The sequence below is a fragment of the Euprymna scolopes genome, chromosome 43 (genome assembly GCF_053919585.1).
Source record: "Euprymna scolopes isolate OS-2025 chromosome 43, ASM5391958v1, whole genome shotgun sequence".
NCBI classification, from domain to species: Eukaryota; Metazoa; Mollusca; class Cephalopoda; order Sepiida; family Sepiolidae; genus Euprymna; species Euprymna scolopes.
Window position 1 is genome coordinate 22,167,301 of NC_136524.1, and position 25,802 is coordinate 22,193,102.

General features: G+C 33.2%; 1 protein-coding gene across 1 annotated transcript in view; it reads left to right on the forward strand.

Annotated features, from left to right (window-relative positions):
- LOC145268232 (DNA fragmentation factor subunit beta-like) overlaps positions 1-25,802 on the forward strand; it is a 71,781-nt gene that overhangs the window by 43,489 nt on the left and 2,490 nt on the right. Inside the window, exons 4-5 of the mRNA XM_080123553.1 lie at positions 5,976-6,052; positions 11,786-12,060. Of these exons, the coding sequence (XP_079979679.1) occupies positions 5,976-6,052; positions 11,786-12,060 (352 nt within the window). The remainder of the gene's footprint in view (positions 1-5,975; positions 6,053-11,785; positions 12,061-25,802) is intronic.

Consider the following 25,802-nt stretch of genomic DNA (forward strand, 5'->3'; position numbering starts at 1 on the left):
TCTATATGTGTATTTTAACCATAGTTCTTGATTTCAAAAGGCAAAAAATTAAAAGATACATCTGCCTTACTTTTAATGCTAGGTTTATTTATGGTGACTTTTAAATTTAATAAAAACCCTTCAAAATTTGCTGACGAGGAGACCTTGTTTATTAAAAAACTATATGTAATATATTATTGTCCGTAACTTGATGTCTACCACAATAAAAACACTGTTTTCCGAAACGATCGTACAGATAACTGATTTTGTTGTTGTTCCTTCTTATGAAACGGATTTTTAATTTAATTATAATTTTATTTTTAAATTTTAAATTATCAATCACATTACTTAATATTGAATTAGCTCTAGGATATTTACCTATCGAGCTTATTATATATCTAAATTACAACGAGCACTTTTTCTTTCCTGTATTTTAATTAAAATTGTAATTTCACTGTTACATTAAAATACACTCAGCTCTTTAGACTATTGTTCTAATCTCCTTTTAATTTATATATATATATATATATATATATATATATATATATATATATATATACACACACACTAATAGCAATTATAAAACTGGAAACTTGTAATAAATAAATTTACCAAGAATTCCTTTTAAGTTTTGGTTTCAGTTTCGATACTAGTTGATGGCACTCAAGTCATATTTTGAAACAATTATATATTGAGTACAATATATAATTATCAAGAGAATTGACACTATAATAATAAATATAAAATCTGCATAAAATTAAATGAAAATATTATATTTAAGCATATTTTACTACAAGGCAGGGCTGGGTTCCTTTGCTAGTATATATATATATATATATATATATATACACACACACAAATGAATACACATTGGTCCTTATTATAGGGTAGAGGTAAATTTGATCATGCAAGTCGAACCTGTTTTTCAATGAGTCAAGTTTGGAAGCAACACATCAGAAGTTTTTTATATGACATATGTACTAGTTTACAATCGTAAATAACAATAAAATTATGCTCTGCTTGTGTTCACAACTAACATTCACATGAATTCATACAATTCTATCAATAATTTAATTTGATATATGACTTGTGTCGCCGAGTTTGAATCTTTCGACTGGTGTTAATCGTTACACCCTGCACTGAAGATTCCCAAAAGGATGAAACACTAGTGTCTGTAGGTATTTAATTATTATATTAGATAATTATATATATATATATATATATAATGATTGCAACGTCTTATCAGACGAGAGCCACTCCCTCAGTCACTAAAAGTCCATGTGCTCGAAGATGACTTTTTAGCCCTGCCAGCGACTTGCACACCCTCAAGCAGACATGACACTGAAAATGTTCACTGGTTTGGATGAAACTAACAGCAGCAGAACTTGTATCATCGTGGGTTTTCATGTGATTAACAAAACCTGCCTTAGACAACAAAGCCTGATCACACACCTTACAGATCCAGAGATCTCCATGGTTGGGCGGGAAGGTTTGGCATTTCTTACATGCTCTCTTGAGTTTCGCTCAGTCTATTTTGACTGCTTCAAACGTCCCTTTTGACTGCTCTGTGTCCCTGTATATCAGTCCTCCACTGCTTGCGCTCATACACTAGGGACTCCCAACTGTCAACAGGAATATGAAAGCTCACCAGACCCTCCTTGATGCTATATATATATATATATATATATACACACATTAAAGTGGAGGATTAAATAAGTCTATTTTGTATATTCGTCTCGGATTTCACCTGTATAGATTGCGTTTCTTGTTAGAAAAGAATAAAGCTAATATGAAGAGAAGAGAGCTGTCTATGAGAGAAAAAGAAAAAAAATGGAAAGGCAGATTTAGTGGAAGCAAATATGATAATTGTGAATGTCTTGGAAAAGAAAAATATTACTAGTATACTCGACAACAGTCAGCCAAAGTTGTAGATTTTGATGATGGTGATGATGGCCTGCTCAATCTATTGTTACAAACAAGCTCTTGAATTGTTGTGGCCATGGTGATGATGATGGGTGCTGTATAAAGAAAGCACGAAGCTACTGACTGTTGTCGTCGTGGTAATGATAATGATTCTTGGAAAAAGATTTCTGCCTCAACAGAAAAATGTTTAACAAAATACTTAACTAGAAAATTATTTTATTGACAAATATTGATTAATATTAAACTTTTAAAAGCAAGTTCTGGGAACATGTTTACCAGAAAGAACAATTGGAAATAAGTCATGCACCATCCACTATGCAATTCGTACAGTTACATGCCTAGAAAACAGAGCTATGAAACCTGACATATCGGACAAGGAGAAAGAAGCAACCTTAGTAGAAGTTAATGTCCCCAATGATGTAGGCTTAAACATAACTGAGAGGGAAAAGATAATGAAATACCAAGGTTTTATGTACAACATGAAAAGAAACTGGAGTCTTGGGAAGATCTTTATCAATCCAGTAATTACAGGAGCAACTGGACTCATGAAAAAGAATTCCTAAAACTACCTGGCAAATATATTAGATGAACTGAGTGTAAGAGAAATTAAAACAATTGCATTTAAAGAGATGGTCAGAATCTTAAAAAGACCTCTCAGTTGGAATATCTGAGTTAATAGGTGAATGTTTGGCATCCAGTAGGATACCCCACCCCCAGCTTGAACCAACTTAAAATTTAAATAAAAAAAAAAGAAAGAAAGAATCACTATATCAAATTAGAAAGGAAAATCTTATCTTACATCCAACAAAACAATTAACTCATAATTGTAATATAACAAGGGATTTCTCAGATGGCAATTAAAAAAAAAAAAAAAGTAAGTAGATCTTACTAGACACGACTAACACTTCCGAGAGTAGAGAGTGTAACATTGTCTGTTTTATATTTGTCTTATTTCCGTTTCTACTTTGGAGAAATCCTATTTGTTTTTCCTTTTTCATTTGTTTAGCATTTCATGAGAAAATTGCAATAACGTTTGGCATAAACATGGTGTATGCTAAATCGACAAAATAAAATGAATATCATGGCCAGAAACCAAAACCTTGAGATCTTGAAAGTGATGCTCTACCAACTGAACTATTTGAACTTTCTTATAAATAGAGCTTAAAACATTACCTTCACAAATTAATTATAGCTTTGGTGTAATCTCATAAATTCATTTGTATAGCATTGCAATAACGTTTGACATATGTACGGTGCATGGTAAAAAATTCTATATGTGCAATGTAGTAATGTGTGGCATTTGCTTTTGTAATAGCATTCAATTATTAGTCTAATTTCTTTTATGGTTCCATATGTATAAAGGAGCCTCTTTGTGTAATAGCACTTTATTATTACTATTTTGCAATAAAACATGTTGTGGGTAGTGTTGGGAAAATCGAGGGCATAACTTTGGGTTTATGTTCTATATGTGCAACAGAGCCTCTTTTTGTGTGGTAGTTGCTTTTCTAATAGTATTCAATTGCTAGTCTAATTTCTTTTGTAGTCTATTTCTTCATCGCTGTGTGGTCTTTTGTCTGTGTCGATCATATTTATTTACCTTTGGTTTCTTCTATTCAGTTACCTGAAATTCTTATTTCACAGGGCAACACCAGACCTCAGACTTATTTTACTTATGATCCTGTCACAGGGATAGTGTTTATCTAGACATAACAGTACACATTCACAAATATTGCTTGCTGATCAGTATTTGTTTAAAAAATCTATAACTCTGAAGTCAAGTGTTTCTGGGTCTATATACATGTATCTATACATAATCTCAAAGTTATGCCAGCAAATGGCCTTTGTGGGCTTCTGTCACAATATAGTCAGGTTGATATCAACAAAGGTCTGAAATCTTTGAAAGAACTAATGGCTGTATTCAAACTGCCATCTGAGAGCTTCATTGAGATGTAAACCCTGCTCCAATATGGTAGGTGATGAAGAAAGTGATGGAGGAGTGGGGTTATCCTTTGCTGATTGTCATTAAGGACATCTGTCACTGCCATTGTCCTGCTGAGGTTTAAAAGAGGTGGAAACTTAACTGCAAGCGTTTTTATAGTCTGATTCATGTGGTTCTTAAGGGAGCAGAGATAGGGTTACCTGTTGGCCAATGGAACATAAAAGGGACTAAAGAGACAACCAATGAATAAGTAAGACATAAATTAATTACAAACAACCTATATATTAAAACAATTTTCTAAGTTTTATTATAATTACATCTAAAGAAATAGCAAATATCTTCAACAAAATAAAACATACGACGCTTCTTGTCCATAATGTCCCCTCTATTAAAAAACAAAAATAAAGAAAACTCTACATGATGTACATACCTGCGACAAAACGAAAATATCATATTCCAAAATTCACGCAAATTGATCAAGTAGTTTTATTTTTTGATAAGAAAATAAAATTTTATGAGTATCTGAAAAGTGACCGTTTCGTTTGCCATTTTGAAAAAAAATAAAATAAAATAAATAAATAAAAAAATAAAAACCAAGGGGAAAAACCTAACAATAATTCATACTAGATTGATGTTGTAATGTCTATGAATTCCCATTAATTTTAAAATGGTTTTCTTTATAAAAATAAAACTACTTGATCAATTTATGTGATTTTTGGAATATGATATTTTCATTTCATCATATATTATCATACAGATTTTTCTTATTTTTGTTTTTGAATATAGGAGGAATTCTGAACATGAACCCAAGTCCCAACCCATATGTTTTTTTTTATATCTATGTATGCCCTCGTTATCAGTTTCTACAGTGAGTAAGAAGTCTGTATAACAGAAAATTGTAATCTTATTGACATAAAATTGTAATCTTATTGACTGTATTTTCAAAACGTGAAATTGCTGTCCTTTTTATAATTAGTCTGAACTTTTAAGGTTTCACATTGATCTCTTCTTGTAGTGCAAGTTAATCAAAGTGTCCGTTTAAAATGGTTCATTTACTTTAGTTTGCTTTTTATTGTTATCTTAAAAAGAATCGAAATGGCACAAAGTCTGCAAAAAACGGGAAATTATGCTTCCAAGACGCACATTCTAAGGCTTTTCTAATTAATAACATTGGAGAAGCAAGCCCGCCTTGCAGACATTCATTGCTTCTTTCACTTAATTCGTCCGTTTTTTTTCTCTTTTTCTTTCTATCTTCTTTTGAATGTAGATCCCCCCCCCACCTTACAAAATGATGATTCATTCATTGCTATAGAAAAGGAAGTGGTAGTAATAGTAGTTGTAGATGTACTAAAAATTTATGTTGTTACTTGATTTCATTCATGCTTCTATTTATTATTAACTGTTAAATCATGGCGGTTTCCAGTGCTGGTTAACATTCCTCTGATTTCGTTCTCTCTCTAACGCACCTTCTCCTTCTTTTTCTTCTTTCTATTTTTCTTTCATTTTTTTTTAAATTTTCTTTCTCTCCCTCTTTTTATTTTTCTCACTCCCTCTTTTTCTTTTATTTTCTCTCTCTCTTCTCTCTCCTCTCTCCCCCCTCTCTTCTCCCTCTTCTATCTCTCTTCTCCCTTCTCTATCTTTTCTCCCCTCTCTCTTTTCCTTTCTCTTTTTCTTCTCCTCTCATTTTCTCTTGTTCTCCTTTTCTTTTATGTTCTCCTTTTCTCTATTTTCCTCTTCTCTCCTCCTCGCTTCTTTCTTTCTCAACACGTTTCCTCTCTTTTTTTCTTTCTTTGTTTTGATGTTTTATTTTAAAAGTTTTTCAACTAGTCATAAATATTAACATCTTTCTCTTTTACCTTTTTCGCTTTCTCTTCTGATCTCTTCTAATTAACTTCCATCTTTCCTCTTTCCCTTTTTCCCCCACACCCATTTTCTCTTTATATTCTTTCTCTTCTCCTCAATCTGTCCGTCTTTCTGACCTCCCTCTCCCTCCCTCTCTTTCTTTATATTTCCTTTCTTTCCCTCTCTCCTCTTCCTTCTCTCTGTGATGTTTTTATTATTGCTTTTATTTTCAAGTTTTTACAATTATTGATAAATATTAACATTTGTTTTTTTCTTTTCTTTCTTATTTTAGATATCAAATCTTATAAAACGAAATCCGAATATATGAGAAACCGTGCTCAAAATAGAATCAGAAGTTATTACATGAATGTAAGTAAAGAAAGTTCCCGCCTTTTTATTTTTTTACAAATGAGTCCTCACTTATAAAAGCCAAAAGACACTCAAGGATAAAGATTATAAGATGGAATGTTTGTCAGTTAAAAGATGAAGAATATTATGAAAGAATCGAGAATGCTTAATGGAATTAACTAAGTTTGATTTTTTTTTTTTTTACATAGGAATCACCACTTATCAAGGCCTGGAGGCCACTCGAGGATAAGGGTTAATGGGTATACATTAGTCAGTGGGACTATAAAGTAGTAAACATAAGTAGTGGAAATTTTGTAAATTGGATTACTTAGGGGGATGTTCATCAAGAACTTGTTTATTATGGACTTGAAGATGACCAAATTGTAGTCAACTTGAAAGCAGGCAAATGGAAGAGAGTTCCACAGGCGTGCAGTTCTAACGAGGAAGCTTTGTTCATGGAAACTACGTTTAGGTTTAGGCACAGATAAAAAGTGAAGGAAATTATTGATAGTGTTTTTTGTGAAAGTTTGGCTATTACTTATTTCTTGACAGTTTCAGCAATCAATAAGCAGCAAAATCATGCCTCTTCACTGTTGAGGTTCCTAGATGCAGCGAAATCTTTTACTGTAATAGTTTCTTCGCTCGGACTGCTTAACTTTGAAATTCCTTCCCTCTTTCCTACGTCCCTGACTGTATTAACTTGCAGAAGTTTAAATGTTATGTGGACAGACATCTCGCTGTTCACATCCCCACAGTCCCCTGTTAGACATGATCCCAAATAGTAGCCCCTTACGTTCCAAGTGGCAGTATGCCTTGTTTGGATGAAGAACGAGTTTTAAAAAGTATTTCTATTCTCTAAGCACACCAAATAATTTTGGCTTTATCATCTATCTATATATATAAAAAATATATATATATGTAAAAAATATAAATATATATAAAAAATATATATATATGTAAAAAATATAAATATATATAAAAAATATATATATATGTAAAAAATATAAATATATATAAAAAATATCTATATATATAAAAAATATCTATATATATAAAAAATATATATATATGTAAAAAATATCTAGATATATAAAAAATATCTATATATGTAAAAAATATATATATATGTAAAAAATATAAATATATATAAAAAATATCTATATATATAAAAAATATCTATATATATAAAAAATATATATATATGTAAAAAAAAAAAATATATATAAAAAATATCTATATATATAAAAAATATATATATATATGTAAAAAATATCTATATATATATATAAAAAATATATATATATGTAAAAAATATAAATATATATAAAAAATATCTATATTTATAAAAAATATATATATATATATAAAAAATATCTATATATATAAAATATATATATATATAAATATATATATATATATAAAATATCTATATATAAAAAATATATATATGTAAAAAATATCTATATATATAAAAAATATCTATATATGTAAAAAATATAAATATATGTAAAAAATATAAATATATATAAAAAATATCTATATATATAAAAAATATCTATATATATAAAAAATATATATATAAAAAAATATATATATATATAAAAAATATATATATATATATAAAAAATATATATATATATAAAAATATCTATATATGTAAAAAATATAAATATATATAAAAAATATCTATATATATATAAAAAATATCTATATATATGTAAAAAATATAAATATATATAAAAGACAAAACGGCCACACACGTTTTTGTATGTCCAGCAAAGGCTTTTTTCACAGGGGTTCTCAGGGAGGGGGGTTACTATGTTTTAGCACTTTTTATATACTCCCTAGATTATAATATCTACGATTTGCAAAGGCATGTCGTATCTAGATTTATTTTGGTAGACTTTTATAAAATTTATGCTATTCCTTCCTCTCGCGTGTTTGTTTGTGTTTTTTGTGTAAAAGCGAAACTGAATCGAAAGCGAAGGCAGCTTCTCTGCCTTCCTTCCATGCTGGGACGTTTAGAAAGCAATTAGCTTTGATCAATGTTGGGGAAAGCCCTCATACCAGACAATTGCTATTCATTTGGACACTACCTTTTTGTGAGGAGTTTGTTTTCCTTGTCAGAGAAACAAATAAATGAAACGGCCAAAAGCTGAACTGACCTTCAACCAACGTTCATTTCTCTAGCAAGTCAACTTTTTTTTAAATTTTAATGCTTTTCACTTCCTATGCACGCGTAGCATAGCAGTAAGATCTTTTTTTTTAAATTTTTTTTTTTTACATAGGCATCACCACTTATCAAGGCCAAGAGGCCACTCGAGGATAAGGGTTAAAGAGTGTACAGTAGAAATTGGACAATTGTTTGTAATGGAGATTCAGTAAATTTGTTAACTTATATGGAACGGCTCATCAAAAACTTCTTTACGTTAGACTTGAAGACAACCATATTGTAGTCAGCTGGAAAGCAGAAAAACGGAAGACAATTCCATAGGCGGGCAGTTCTAAGAAAGAAGCTTTGCTCATGGAATCTACATTTAGGTTTAGGCACAGATAAAGAGTGGGGGAAATTAGTGATAGTGTTTTCTGCTAGACGAGTGTTTCTTGTGAAAGTTTAGCGAGGGGGGACCATAGATTGAAGCTCAGCTGAGCACTTACCATGAAAATAACGATAAAGCAGAGATAAACTCGCAACATCTCTTCTGTGAGAAAGAGGTTGCAGGGAAGAGATAAGGACATCCCCCCACTAGACTACAAAGTCTATTTTGAACTCTATCAAGGTAGGACAAGTCCTTTCTAGCAGCTCCTGCCCAGATGTGGCAACAGTACTCCATCCTTGGACGTACCTGGCTCTTATATAGATAGAGAATTGCATCAGCAGTGAGATATCTACTGGATCGATAGAAGGATCCCACCATTTTTCCAGCGGCCTTGGCAACGGATTTAATGTATGTGTTCCATTTAAGATCAGGAGTAATGGTCAAGCCCAGAAGCTTGTCAAAACTTGAGGCTTCCCCAAGACGAGAGCCATTCATTTCAATTGATGCCAGATAGAGATTAGAGCATTGATGATGTAAAGAGAGAAGCTTGGTTTTAGATGCATTAAAAGTAACAAGCCACTCCTTTCCCCATTGTACCACTTGTTCAAGATCAGAAGAGAGAGAATCGGAGAGAACTTGGTCGTTTACAGTCTTAGATATGCTACCATAGGTAGTAGTGTCATCAGCATAGATGTCTACGAATGATGTAAGGATGTTATTTGGAAGATCATTAATGTAGATCAGGAAGAGAGTTGAGCCCAGGATGGACCCCTGAGGGACTCCAGCATTAATACTGTGAGCTTCTGATTTCTGCCCATCAACCACTACTCTTATGAACCTATCAGAGAGAAATGATTCAATAATTAAGAAGACATTTCCAGCTATACTGTAGCTGGAGATCTTATGAAGTAAACCTTTATGCCATACTCTATCAAAGACCTTTGATATGTCAAGAGCAATTGCCCTAGAAAGGTAGCCTCCATCGAGAGATTCGCTAATCCTATGATATAACTGTAAGTACATCTGCTGTAGATCTAGCAGAATGGAAACCATATTGCATGTCACTAAGAAGGTTATTTTTGCTGAGATGGTTGATTACTTCTGTATTTAACACAGATTCCAGCAACTTACTCATGACGCACAGGAGACTTATTGGCCTGTACTGTGAAGGAGATGAGCGATCACCTGAATTCTTAAATACGGGGCATACTGATGAGATTTTCCAGGGTGATGGGAAGCAATTCTCCTTAAGACAACATTTAAACAGTTTTGTAAGGATGGTTGAAGTCTTTTGAGTACTATAATTGGAATACCGTCAGGGCCGGTTGCTTTACTGGAATCAAGGTTTTTGATTAGCTTGGCAACATAGCATGTTTTCTGATACAGGAGGAAATATTGGAGGTTGGCAGCTTTGGTCGCAAAGTTTAGAATTAGCTGCAAAGTTCTTGGCAAAGAGTTTGGCTTTGTCTGATCCTGACAAGATTACATCATGCCCATTTATGAGAGTTGGGATAGAGCACACGCTTCTGTTCAGGATTCTGTTTGCTATTTGCCAAAACTGGTGGGAACCAAGCCGCTGCTCAGCTACTTTGGACTTGACGGACTGAGCATGCAACTCTCTTGCGTTCTTTATTACTTTTTTACAGTGGTTGCTGGCAGTTCTGAACGCGGTTTTAGTCTCAGTACATCTATTACGTTGGAAACAATGGAAAAAGTGATTTCTATGCGCAATGGCAGCAGCACATTCTGGAGAGAACCATGGCTGGCTGTTAGGTTTTTGCTGGAATTTTTTCAAGGGTTCGTCACGGGTTCAAAACACTTTTTTTTTTCTTTTACACCTACAAACACCTGAGCAATGCTGGGTACCCCCGCTAGTTTATTTATAAAGTGAACAGCCATTTGTTATATGTCCAATTAGATCTGTTACCTCGGAGGAAAAATAAGTGAACAGTGTAGGGAGATGTGTCCAAGTCAGAAGACTCTGATGGTATAGCCACATTGAAAGAATGGATAAGAGTTCTTGGGTCAGTAGATGTAGAACAGTTGAAGTAGTAGGGTCAGTTAGCAGGGGAAGGTCAAGGAAAAGGTTAAAGTAAGTGATAGCAATGTACTTAAGAGAAAGAGAGATAAATAAGACCTGGGCAGAGATAAGTTAGATTGTAAGTCGATTTTTAAAAGCTGTCCGACACATGCCAGCTGAATATGTTGATGACGTGTGAGCCTCTTTTTCTTGTTTGCCATGCTTACACTGTTATCCTGTTTCTTTTGTTGGGTAGGTGCTTAGAATATGTTTATAGAACAAAACCAAGGTAACTGCCATTAAACCAACTTGCCTTGCCAGTGACAATGTACAGCTAAAGCATTATTGACCAGAAAAGGACGTTAACAAGCTACACAGTAAAATAGGAAAAATGTTGACACTACAGAGTAATGCACAGAAACCAGTGCCTACGAAGGCTGTATCTGCTCGAGATATGGATTTCTCAGACATTGACTATTAGTATTGGACCACTATTGTGAACACCAGTTTATAACTGATGAGCTCCTAAAATCTAAACTTTATGATTGCAGAACAACCCCCATCACAAAACTACTCAAACATTTTGGAGACGAATATCAACAACACCAATTTCACCTTGAACCTCACTTTATCAACTTATCTGTGGGTCTGTTTTTTCTTAGCTTAGTAGTTCTACAGAAGGGCACAATCGGTGTAAAAGCTCTTATTTGGCAGGATCTTATAAGACTTCCAAGTTCAAACTGAAACTGACTGTTTTGTGTTTAAAGAAAAATTAAATTCTTTCTCTCCTTTTTCCCCCCTAAAGAAGGAGTTCTTTCGTTCCCTCCGCCTCTCTCTCTTTTTTCTCTCTCTCTTTTCCTATCCCTCTCTCTCTTTTTCTTTGTCGTTTTCTTTTTCATCTTTTTTCCTTTGACTTCTATTTCTCTCTGACTTCTTTTTCTCTCTCTCTTGCTCTCTTTTTTCTCTTTCACTTTTCTCTTTCTTTCTCTCTTTCTCCCCCCTCTCTCTCTCTCACCCTCTATCTTTTCACTTTCTCTCTTCATCACTCACTCTTTTTGTTTCACCGTTCTTGTCTTTTCTCCTCCCCCTCTCTTTATCTTTTTCTTTTTTTTCTCTTTTCTGTTTTTTTTTTCTTTTCCCTCCTTACATTTTTATCTTGAAATAAACATACTTCTATTATTGTTTTTATTTTAGGCCAAGAAAAAGATTGATGAGGACACTTCCTTGGAAAGTAAGGAAGAATTAAAAGACTTGTTGGATCAATTGTCCCGGGAACTGAGTAATAACCAGTTCCATGGAGGATACTTTGCCCGTACTGCTGAGGAAAAGGAACGCATTTGTGATGAGAAAGGATGGTTCTCTTGTGAGGGACAATTTGATAAAAACGTTTGTGACAAACAACACAAAATAAATCCTTATATCTCCCACAAGCATAGGATAATGTTCTCTTTATGGGAGTTGGATCATATGTAAGTATTTTCGCGTTATGTTTTTATTTTATTTTGATACAGCATGGCTATAATTAACAAAGGGTGGGAGCAACTAATTTTTTGTCTCATGAGTAGAACAGTATTCTTTATTGTAACTTGCAAATATATGTTCCTTCTGGTTGCATATATGACAAACAAACCTTGCCTCCCCCAAGGAAGGAGTTAATGTTTAGGAGGATGGTATCTTGACAAACGAAATGAACATATATTACACTATCCACCCTATAAAGGAAGAAGTAATGCATGGGAAGATGGTCTCACTCCAAGGAGTTGGTATTATAGTCACAGAACAGGTGATTCCGCCCTTAAAAAGGAATTAATTCCTGGGAGGATTGTCACATGAGACCTGAACAGATACTATACTATATCATCCTAAATTGAGCATTGAAAGATAGTATATTAATCTGAAACAGGATAATAAACTGAATTGAGCATTAATTGGTAGTAAAGAAAATATATTTGGATGGTAAAGCCATTGAGATTATTCAGAAGTTTGTTTTTTTTACAATTGGAGCACAGGAAGGAACAGGTGCTTGTTAGAGTAAGGTTGAATAGAACAAGTTCAGGGGAAATTCTGCCATTACTAACCAGCAGAGCATTACCCTATTGACCAACAGAAGAGTTTATCAGGCATGTGTATGCAATGTGATGTGTGGAAGTGAAATGCGGCCTGTAAGAATTGAGGATATGTGATACATAAAAAAAAAATGATATCAAAACAATACAACGCATGTGTAATATAAGTCTAAAAAACGGGCTTAGATCTGATGACCTCAGGAAAATGAAACCTGGAGAGTATAGGGAGATGTCTGCAATACATATTTCGATGGTATGGTAATGTTGAAAAACTAGATGACAGTCATTGGGTTAGTAAGGAGACGAAGGCCAAAGAAAACAGGGTCACCCATTTATATTAAGAAAAATGGGCTCCACATTTTGGCCAAGTTCCTATTTACAATGCCTCCCCACAGGACAGAGTTAGACACTAGGGTCGTTTTTTAATGTGGAGAAAAATAACAAAAATAAAAATTGTCTCAGTCGTGAAGGATTTCTCGTCTACTGACAGAGAACAAGAAATAGAAGTGCAGCATCTGAAAAACAGATGCTACACTTTGATCTTTTGGCCAAGTTTCAGAAAAATCTAAAGGATAGATCAAACGTATCATTTTTGGCCATTTTGGGGCTTTTTTTTTACCTCTTCTGAGCTCCTGGGGACAAAACGGGAATTTTTGCAAAAAAAAAAAATTTCTTTACTGTGCACATTTATTTAATGAAATACAATTTGTGGCAACATTTCAGGAAAAACTAATGGATAGTTATCTGGTAATCGTCCGGAATAACAAACGGATGGACGCACAGACGCCACTGAAGACATAGGTCCCTCTCCGATAAATCGGGGGACCAATATATGAGAAACTAATAAGGATGGATCTGAGAGAAAGCGGAATAAAGATCTGGCCAGAAATAGGTTGGTTTGGAAATGAAGTTCTAGATGCCATCCAACACATGCTAGTATATAAAGCTGGTGTTAAATTGAATGTGATGGTGATGATGAACAAAGCTAGTTAAATTACTTGGAGAGTTGAGGTTAGAAAATTTTAAAACTCTATAACCCTAAGTTTTTTACACATAGCTGAGGTCTGTGAACAACTAAAAGTATAATAGTAAAAAGTACAAAATATAACAAGGAAAACATACAAAAAAAAAGCAGTAAGAATTTAAGTTTCTTGTCTAGAATTCCCTCTATATTAAAAAAAAACTACAAAACATCTCTATGGTGTGATAAAACAATCAAGTAATTTTATTTTTTCATAAAAAAAAAAAAAAATTATAAGTAAGCAAAAAATGGACCATCTTGTGTCACCATCTTGAAGAAACAAGGACAGATAAGTCTACAATAATCGAAACTTGTGAGATCAGCCTTTTAATACCTACCAATTTCTATTAATCACTTATACAAAATATAGCAAAGAAAACATGCAATAAAAAAAACAGTAATAATTTAATGGTTCTTGTTTAGAATTTTCTGTACATTAAAAACAAAAAAAAAAAATCTGTATGTTGTGTATGCCCATGACAAAACAAAAATATCATATTCCAAAATCATGTAAATTGATCAGGTAGTTTTATTTTTAAATTAAAAAAAAACAACAAATTTTATAAGTAAGCAAAAAATGGGCTATCTTGTGTTGCCATCATAAAACAAGGGCAGATAACTCTACAATAATTCAAACTCTAATGCCTACGACTTTCCATTAAACACTTAGAATCATTAAAAAATAATTTTTTTTATAAAAAAAAACTACTTGATCAATTTACATGATTTTTGGAATAGGATCTTTTTGTTCTGTCAAGGGTACGATTATCAGAAAGATTTTTCTGTATTTTTGTTGTTTAATATAAGGGGAATTCTGAACAATCACCAAATTTAAATTATCTTTTTTATTACAATAATCTCTAAACTGACATCTTATTTCGAAATTCAGAAAGATCAAAGGATGAAAATGTTGAAACCGGAAACGTTATGTGTACAAACTATAAAAAAATATCTATGTTTATAGTAGCTTATAATTGTTTACCAGTGGCAGCTGTTTTGTTAAAATACTTGGCACTCTGAGAGATTATAGAGAGAAACAGACTAATGATAAGTGAATATCAAGCACTAGTCTTTTTAGCCTGTTAAAAAATGTTATGGCCCATTATGTTGGCCAGCACTAACCCTATTCGGGTTTAGCTGACTTCCTCCAAAGGAGGAAGTTTCATGGGAGTATGAAATTTGCAAGCGGTCCCCAGTCGCATTTATATCCCTGTTAGGGGAGATGACAACATTAGGTTTTTGCAACTCTTGTAGCCTGGAATTCCCAAAATAATTATCCATTTTAGTAATAACCAGGCTTAACGTTGCTTAACTTCGACGATCTGACGGGAACCGGTGTGTCAATGTGATTATGCCCATTGACTTAGAATGACTGCTTTATGTCAAATTGATGGTTGAATATGGTTAAAATTATGGTAAATTTTGTCATTGAATACTAATCCTTATTATTCCCTAACTGTGCATCAAACAGATATCATGATACTTAGTTTGCTGCAACTTATCATAATAATGCTTCATACAAAATTTTGGCCACACCAATCCAATAGTTTTGATGAAAAGTGGAATGAGGTGACTAAGAGAAATCTGATATGAGTATCAACCAATGCAAATTTTATGAAAAATAAAAAATAGTTTTAATGTCTTCATCATTATTTAACATCGAAATCTGTTACCACTACACATCCTCTCATCTATATATATATATATAAAAGGCACGCACATTTTTTTTGTATGCCTCGAAAACGCTTTTTTCGCTGACGGCCCCGGGGGGGGGGGTTACTATCGCTTAGAACTGTTTATATAGCCCCTAGATCATAGTATGTACGATTTGCGAATGCACGTTGTGTCTAAATTTATTTACGTCGATTTTTACAAAATTATTGCTATTTCAGCCCGTCTTGTGTTCGTTCAGCTTGTTTGTATAAAACCGAAACTAATTCAAAGCTAAGGCTCTGTTCCCGGCATTCGCACCGGGAAACGTCCAGAAGCAATCAGCTTTGATCAATGTGGGGCCAAACTCATTCTATCAGACAATTGCTATTCAATCTGGACAATGGGGAGCTGGTTCCCCCCCCCCCCCCCAACATCTTAGGGAAACAACCAGCCAAAGTTGGGTAAACAAACCCAAAAGCTGCCCCCGCAGCAAAAGTTAAGTCCGCTACCTCTATTTGACCTCATTAATGACCTCATTAATGAGGTCAAATAGAAGGAGCAGAGTTAACTTTTATTGCAGGCACGTGTCAATTCTGTTTTTGATGCATAAATAAATAAATTCAAACTAGTTTCAGTTGCTTTTTGTTGGCCGAGGGGGTAACATGTCAGGTTTTTTGCACACTTTCTTTTCCACTTTCGCCTCAAGACTTCGGGTTCGATCCTAACTACTTACCAAAACTGTTTTTTTTTAGCCCCCCCCCCCCAACACAAACACCCGGGCAACAATTTTTTTTAAAGAAGTTTTAACATTGTTTTTTTTTATATTTAAACAGGGTTCTTACTTCGCTTATTCTTTTGTTTTGATTCCTCTCCTCACTCAGATTGTTCAGGAACCTACCCGTGTGCCCGATAATGACGGCCAGTATGCGAGCCTACTAGACCTTTTTCTCACAACTTGCCCTGAACTATGTTCAGTTTCTGTTCTGTCGCCTCTTGGATCTTCCGACCACTCTGTTGTATCAATTAAGATAAAAATGAAATGTAATAAGTCCCCAGACGTACCTCTTCATCGTACAGTATATCGATACACTAAGGCTGACTGGGATAGCTTCCGTACATTTATATCTGATCTACCTCTGCATTCCATGTTTAAAAAGGATGTGTCCTCTATAGTATTAGACCTAACTGAATGGTTAATTGTAGGTATTGACCATTTCATACCCTCTAAAAAGTTTCAGCAAAAACCTAACAGCCAACCATGGTTCTCTCCAGAATGTGCTGCTGCCATTGCGCACAGAAATCACTTTTTCCACTGCTTCAAACGTAATAGATGTATGGAAACTAAAGCCGTTTTCAGGACTGCCAGCAACCATTGTAAGAAAGTAATAAGGAACGCAAGAGTGTTGTATGCTCAATCTGTTAAGTCCAAAGTAGCTGAGCAGCGGCTTGGTTCCCACCAGTTTTGGCAAATAGCAAACAGAATCCTGAACAGAAACGTGTGCTCCATCCCAACTATCATCAATGGACCTGAGGTAATCTCGTCAGCATCAGACAAAGCCAAACTCTTTGTCAAGAACTTTGCAGCTAATTCTACCCTTTGCGACCAAGACCGCCAACCCCCAATATTTCCTCCTATATCAGAAAACACGCTATGTGATATACGTATATCTGTACGTGATGTTGCGAAGCTAATCAAAAACCTTGATTCGAGTCAAGCAACTGGCCCTGATGGTATTCCAATTATAGTACTCAAAAAACTTCAACCTGAATTAGCGCCCATACTTACAAAACTGTTTAAACGTTGTCTTAAGGAGAATAGTTTCCCATCTCCCTGGAAAATCTCATCAGTATGCCCTGTATTTAAGAATTCAGGTGATCGCTCATCCCCCTCTCAGTACAGGCCAATAAGTCTCCTGTGCGTCATGAGTAAGTTGCTAGAATCTGTGTTAAATACAGAAGTAATCAAACATCTCAACAAAAATAACCTTCTTAGTGACACTCAATATGGTTTCCGTTCTGCTAGATCTACAGCAGATGTGCTTACAGTTATATCGCATAGGATTAGCAAATCTCTCGACGGTGGCAATCTTTCTAGGGCAATTGCTCTTGACATATCTAAAGCCTTTGATAGGGTATGGCATAAAGGTTTACTTCATAAGATCGCTAGCTATGGTATAGCTGGAAAAGTCTTCTCAATTATTAAATCATTTCTTTCTGATAGGTTCATAAGAGTAGTAGTTGAGGGGCAAAAATCAGAAGCTCACAGTATTAATGCCGGTGTCCCTCAGGGATCCATCCTGGGCCCAACTCTTTTCTTGATCTACATTAATGATCTTCCAAATCATATCCTTACATCATTTGTAGACATTTATGCTGACGACACTACCATTTATGGTACCACATCTAAGACAGTAAACGACCAAGTTCTCTCCAATTCTCTCTCCTCTGATCTTGAGCACGTAGTACAATGGGGAAAGAAGTGGCTGGTTACTTTTAATGCATCTAAAACCAAGCTTCTCTCTTTACATCATCAACATTCTAATCCACATTTGTCATCAATTGAAATGAATGGCTCTCGTCTTCAGGAGGCCTCAAGTTTTGACAAGCTTCTGGGCTTGACCATTACTCCTGATCTTAAATGGAACACGTATATCAAATCTGTTGCCAAGGCCGCTGGAAAAATGGTGGGATCTTTCTATCGATCCAGTAGATATCTCACTGCTGATGCTATTCTCTACCTATATAAGAGCCAGGTACGTCCAAGGATGGAATACTGTTGCCACATCTGGGCAGGAGCTGCTAGAAAGGACTTGTCCTGCCTTGATAGAGTTCAAAATAGACTTCGTAGCCTCGTAGGAGATGTCCTTTTCTCCTCCTTGCAACCTCTATCTCACAGAAGAGATGTTGCGAGTTTGTCTCTGATGTATCGTTATTTTCATGGAAAGTGTTCAACTGAGCTTCAATCTATGGTCCCCCCTCGCCAAACTTTCACAAGAAACACTCGTCTAGCTGTAAACACTATCAATAATTTCCCCCACTCTTTATCTGTGCCTAAACCTAAACGTAGATTCCATGAACAAAGCTTCTTTCTTAGAACTGCACGCCTGTGGAATTGTCTTCCGTTTTCCTGCTTTCCGTCTGACTACAATATGGTTGTGTTCAAGTCTAAAGTAAATAAGTTCTTGATGAGCCGTTCCATATAAGTTATTAAATTTACCAAATTTTCATTACTAATGATTACTATATTGACCAATTTCTACTGTACACTCTTTAACCCTTATCCTTGAGTGGCCTCTGGGCCTTGATAATGTGGTGATGCCTTTGTAAAAAAAAAACAAAAAAAAAACACACACACCTCTAAACACCCGGGCAACGCTGGGTACCGCTGCTAGTCTATATATATAAAAAGTAAGCCTTTAAGTTTAAATATCAATTCAATTCCCTTTTTAAAATATTTATTGTATTTAATTTTCTCATTGTCAATAAAGTAGTCGCATCCCCTAGTTTGGTTGTGATTTTAATAAATACACTTCATTATTCATTATTGCATCTCCAGCAGAAACGGAAATATATTGTATTTTAAAAATAGTAATATGTATATGTAAGAAACAGTAATATGTATTTAAAAAATTTTAAAATAAAATAATTAATTTAAATTTAATTAAAAAAAATGTAATTAAATTTAAAAAATTAATAATAATCTATATATTAATACGATAGCGTGTATGTTATTTTCTGTGTCATGCTTACATCCCAAGTTGTTTAATTGCTATGTATTTCCATTTCTTCCAAATAATTTTACTTCATAAGTTTTTGTTTTGGTTTCAATTATAGCTGATGGTACTTAAGTCATCTATTTTTTTATAAATAATTTTATCAAGAATTCTTCATAAGATTTGGTTTTGGTTTCGATTATAACTAATGGCACTTCAGTAATTTATTTTTTTTTTTATAAATAATTTTATCAAGAATTCTTCATAAGTTTTACTTTTGATTTCAATTATAGCTGAAGGAACTCAAGTTATACATACATACATATATATACATATATTTTTTCATAAATTTTTATTTTGGTTTCGATTCAAGTTAATGTACCCAAGTCATATGAATATATATATATTTTTATTTTTGAAATTGCAACTTTATAACATAAAAATCCATAGAACATTAACTCTATAATAATATATACGAATTCTGCAAGAATTAAAATATCATATTTAAGCATACTTTACGGCCAGGCTTTGTGCTAACTTAGAGAAATACTTTTGCAGTTTTAACAAAGAAGCTACAATAATATCAGAGCATCTCCATTTACACTGAATATCTACAGAATGCCAACATCAATATATTACATATGAATGAGTTCTCTGTGGAATTTCCACAGGTCCTGCTAGTTTATATTAAAAAAAAAATTACCCTTTATGTTTAAATATCAATTCAATTCCCTTTTTAAAATATTTATTGTATTTGATTTTCTCATCGTCAATAAAGTAGTCCCATCCCCTAGTTTGGTTGTGATTTTAATAAATACACTTCATTATTCATTATTGTATCTCCAGCAGAAACAGTAATATATTGTATTTAAAAAATTTTTAAATAAAATAATTAATTTGAATTTAAATTTAAAAAAAAATTAAAATGAATTTAAAAATTATTTTAAAAAATTAATAATAATTATACACATAGCTATAACGATTGCATTGCTATAGAACATAGATGTAAATCCAATGAAGCTGTGGTGTCTATCAAAAAGTGCTAAATTACAAACAGTATTATTATAGTATAATTTTCGGTTTATTTTTACAAACATTATTGGCTACATATGTACATACATGTTCCAGTTGTGATTTTTTTAGAAATCCAATATTATCAAGACATATCTTACAATGGAACTTTGATTAAGGCTTCATTGTAAGATCTAGTTTAATGATTGAATTTATAAAGAAATCACAACTAAAACATGTATGCACATATGTAGCTAATAATGTTTGTATAAATAAATAAAAAATTATATATATATATATATATATACACTGATGATTGCATTGCTATATTAATGTTTGCATAATGAAAGAATTTATACTATATAATAATAATATTTTTTAAAAATAAATATTAATAATTATTTCTATACCTACAGACACTAGTATTGCATGCTTACACAATTATCAGTGTAAGGAATGATAATTACTGCTGATCAGGAAATTCAAACCATGTCACAAAGTCACCCTTTACTTCGTAGGCTAGCATCTTACCTCAATGCCACTGGCAATTAACACGAAAAATTGAGCAAAATTAAGTGCCTGTAAATGCCAAGTTTGTGGCCATACATAGTAAACAGTCAGAGAGTATTCAACGACCAGAATGTTTCCTTTCTGCTAAAGTTGATATTTTTTTTAATTTCTTAAAAAAAGGGCTCAACTTTAATTGCTTAAAGAAACTTTTAAAAATAAAGATCAACAATTATTTTTATATCTACCGATACTAGTGTTTTATGCTTGCACAATTATCAGTCTAGGAAGTGATAATTAATGCTCAAGAGATTTGAACCTACACTGATGATTTCGTAAGCATGAAACACTAGTATCTGTAGATATAAAAATAATTATTAATTTTTATTTAAAAGTTATTATATAAGATGGTATGCATATGGAATTTCTATCTATCTATCTATCTATCTATCTATCTATCTATATATCTATTAAATAAAAAGAACTGTGTGTGTGTGTGTGTGTGTGTGTGTGTGTGTGTGTGTGTGTGTGTGTGTGTGTGTGTGAGAGAGAGAGAGTTTCCTATAGACTCTGCAACTGCTGGTGCAATTTTTGTGAAATTTCACACAAATGTACTTTATGTATTTGGCAGTGTTCTTAGATAGGTTTTGTATCAGAATTTTGGTAAGTATTACTAATTGAAAAAAATCCAATTTTACCAAAGTTAACACCTTACACAACCTAACAGCGCAAGTCCATTTGAGAAGTTTTATTACCACACAAACAGAAAGGCTCGGTATGAAAAATTAACTGTAGTTTTTTGATATGACAGGGGCACATTTGAAATTAATGTTTCTGTTTAGAGCACAATCAACCATGATATTTGAGTTTTGCATTTAAACATTAATTCAAGCCGTTATATATATATAAAATAATTTTATAAAATCAACAGTAGGTTCTTTACAGTGCAATGTAAACTACAATGTATTGTGGGGTAAGTCAATGCGGGGAGGCACGTTAAGCTTTCGCCTGGTGCATCTCAATGGGTCCCCAACTAGAGCAAGTAATGAATCGATTGAATTGAAAAATGATCGATTTCACTGATTTCGATAACAGTAAAAGTTTGGTAGTGTGAAACATTCATTGATCATCATTTAATCCAAGGCAACGTCGGGTCTCCCTGCTAGTGAAATGATAAACAATGCAAAGTAGATACATTCTTTTATAAAGTACAAGTTAAAATATGAGTTATCTCCCTTGTATTATTTGTGGCATGCTTAGAAATAAGCACACCGTTTGTGTCACCCTCTTTTAACATTGAAATTTAAAAGTTTTCTTTTCACGGAACTTCTTATCTGAATGAAAATATGAAATTTTTAATAATTATTTATTCTGTAATAATAGCAAAAGTCGCTGCTCATAAAAAAAAGGCATCCATCTGTAAGTAATTTATATTTTTTTTGAAAAAACAAGATGGCTCTCTGAAGAATATTCTGAGCAGATATAATTTTATTTGCATAAGATTTACATTTTTTTCTTAACAACATGGATGAAGGCTCAAAATAAAAAGAAAAGAAAGTAGCAATTCAGAAGGAAATATTGATATTTTTGGATGAAAGTTATTTAAATTTAAAGTTGCAAATCTGGCTAACTTAATTGTATGTATTAGATATATAAACCTGGTCAGTACAAAAACACACCTTTATTTCTAACAGATACATATGTATACATTTAACTTTATCATAATGTTCTTGCATGCTGGTAGTTACAATGCTAGGATCTCATTTGATCTGTATTGTTCTGGGTTCTGGATATAACCTTAAACTATATCCAGTGGTGAGGCCCCAGCTTGCGGGCTTTGGGTAGTGTAGAGCCACCCTTTAATTGCCATTGCTCCCAGGTCCACTCTGACCCGGAGTGGTAGTACCTGTTAGGGTCACAACTATGAGATAAATAGAAACCGACTTGAAAAAAATATAATCTATTAAAAATTTTTTCTTCAAAATCTTTGGATTCGGCATTAAATAACCTGAAAAGGGTTGATATGCCGTAAATCAAAAACAACCAACCAACCAACCAACAACCAGCTGTTCTGCAGTTCAATAAACCTAACTCTGCTTCATCTTCTTTACGCTAGTCCTGAGTTACAACAGAGTTTGCAGTAAAGGGTATTTTTCTTCACTTGGCATGATCAAGTGCTTGGTCTGGGCGAAAACCATTTTTTCGGAGATTATTGCACAGGGCGTCTCCCCATCTTATCATCGTCCTTCCTCTTGGTCACTTCCCAGCAACTTCAAATTTTAAATGCAGGTTTTGCGATAGTATCATCTTCATTCTGCAATACATATATGAAACCATATGAGTTGCCAGAGTTCTCATCTTATTATTGGTCCTGAATATGACCTTAAAGTATATCCGATGGTGAGGCCCCAGCTTGCGGGCTTTAGGGAGTGTGGAACCACCCCTTAAATGTTATTGCTCCCAGGTCCACTCTGACCCGGAGTGGTAGTACCTGTAAAGGTCCCAACTATGAGTTGAATAGAAACCGACTTGAAAAAAAAATATTCTATTAAAATTTTTTCTTCAAAATCACTGGATTCAGCATTAAATAACCTGACAATGGTTGATATGCCGTAAAACAACCAACCAACCATCAATTAATCAATGTGATGACATAGCACTTTTGGATGTCATAATTTATGGACATGGTTGAACAGTTTAATTTATGATGGCAAATTTTCGCTTTTCATTGTTGATAAGCACTCAGCTATATAAAGTGACTGGTCTCATAATAGATTAGTATCTCTTTGTGGAAATGGTATGGAAATGCATGCCAATAAGTGGCTATGGTTTGCATATGATCGATGTATGTCATACCAGCATTCACCCTAGATGGGTTGAACCAACTTCCTCCAAAGAAGGAAGTATTAAGGGAATATCAAATTAACAAGTGGTCCCCAGTCGCATGTATATCCCGGTCAGGTCTTTGATATTCGTTAAGTTTTTTCAGGGATGTGTTAACATCTTCCTACATACAGCACCTGGTGTTCCAAAATGGTCACCGATTTAGAAAGGTATTGTATCAGAATGTCTTCGATAAGTATTGATAATCAAAAAAATCCAATGGAAAAAGCAACAGGCGATTTTAACCAGAGTTTACAGCCTAACATCATAAGGGCATTTGAGAAATTTTATTACCACATAGGCAGAAAGGCCTACCATATAAAATCAACAGTAGGTTCTTTGATATGATAGGGGTTTGTTCGAAATGAGTGCTTCTATTTTAAGCACAAGTGAACCATGATACTTGACTTTTTTCATTTTAAACTTTAATTCAAGCGGTTATAAAAATAATTTATAAAATCAGCAGTAGGTTCTCTACAGTGCAATATAGATTACAGTGTATTGTGGACTAATTTCACTATGGGGAGTCATGTGAAGCTTCCTCATGGTGCACCGTGATGGGTTCTCAACTATAGCAAACAATCAATCGATTTGATTGAAAAATGGGCGATTTCACCAATTTTGATGGCAATAAAAATATGGTAGTGTGAAACATTTGTTGATCATCATTGAATGCCAGGCAAGGAAATATGACAACGTTTGATTTTTCCAGGGAGGTGTCAATGTCTTCCTACATACAGCACCTGGTATTCCCAAATGGTCACCCATTTGGAACTGTTTAGACTTTGCTTAACTTCAATGATCTAATAAGAACTGGTGTGTTAATGTGATTGTGTTGTATGCCTGCTGTAGAGAAACAGTGACATGCGAACCTAGATATGTTTAGATACAAGTTATGATTATGAAAATTTAAGCACTGTTGTGAATCCAAAATGGCAGCATATAAAGACGGATTTTTTGCTCAACAGAAATATCTTTTGGTTTTTGGATGTTCATTTGCATGTAATTTTATTGTTGGTTAAAGGAAAGAAAGAAAGAAAGACAAGGCCATTACTGTTGGTTAGGTGAAAAATGAACGTCTTCGTTATGAGAAAAAAACAACAACAAAATAATCAGGCTCTAATGTGTTTTCTTTTCAACTCGAAATAATTTATGTGACTGAAATAGAAATTAATTTCCTAAATGCATCTTTCAGTTATGTAAATGATAAATAATCTTTCAATCTTATGATTCATGCAACCACTGGTCCTGTGACTGTCAGCAGTGATGTTGCTCAATTTGAGCTACATTGCACTGATGTATATCTTGATTTCATTGAGGATGTTGTTGTTGTCAGAAGATCTAACTGTTTATGAAATTTTCTTTTGGAATTGAGTAAATATATTATGGTTTACACAAGAAATTAAGCTATAAAAAACTAGTTTATAAAGCTCTTCTTCATAGCATGTTCCTTTATGTGTATGAGTTCAAGCTAATGACTGTAAACTTCAAACTTGAGGTCTTTGATCACGACTGTGCATTGCATTGCATACTTTGAGTTTGATAGTAGCAGTTTGACTCAAATGTGTGCAATGTCAAATCTCCATTCAGCATCTCTGCTGATTTGGTCAGGTCACACTCTTTGGTGTTGACATCAGAAAAGGCATCAATCTTGTTTCACTTAGAGACTGAAAGAATCGGCATGGTTATTAACTGAAAATGTGGTTCAAAATGAGGAAGCAAGATGCAAAATAGTCCACGTATTTACAATGTCTGCTAGTGAAATCAATAATGGCTGGCACTTGTTTCATTATTGCCAATGAACTATGTACTTAGTTGATCTTTATTCAGTACTCATTAAATTCATTAGAAGGAGCTGGCTCAACTGATCCGGGATAAATGCGATCACAAGTATGGTTAAAGGAAGAGCAAATTTTATGTATCGCCATAACCCTGGATGATTTTCACTTTCATTTATTTTCACTTTCATTTTTTTTCACTTTCATTTTTTTAATTTCCATTTTTTTTTCACTTTCATTTTTTTTCACTTTCATTTATTTTCATTTCCATTTTTTTCACTTTCATTTATTTTCATTTCCATTTTTTTCACTTTCATTTATTTTCATTTTCCTTTTTTTCATTTCCATTTTTTTTCACTTTCATTTTTTTAATTTCCATTTTTTTTCACTTTCATTTTTTTTCACTTTCATTTATTTTCATTTCCATTTTTTCACTTTCATTTTTTTCACTTTCATTTTTTTTCACTTTCATTTTTTTTCACTTTCATTTTTTCCATTTCCATTTTTTTTCACTTTCATTTTTTCATTTCCATTTTTTTCACTTTCATTTATTTTCACTTCCATTTTTTTCACTTTCAT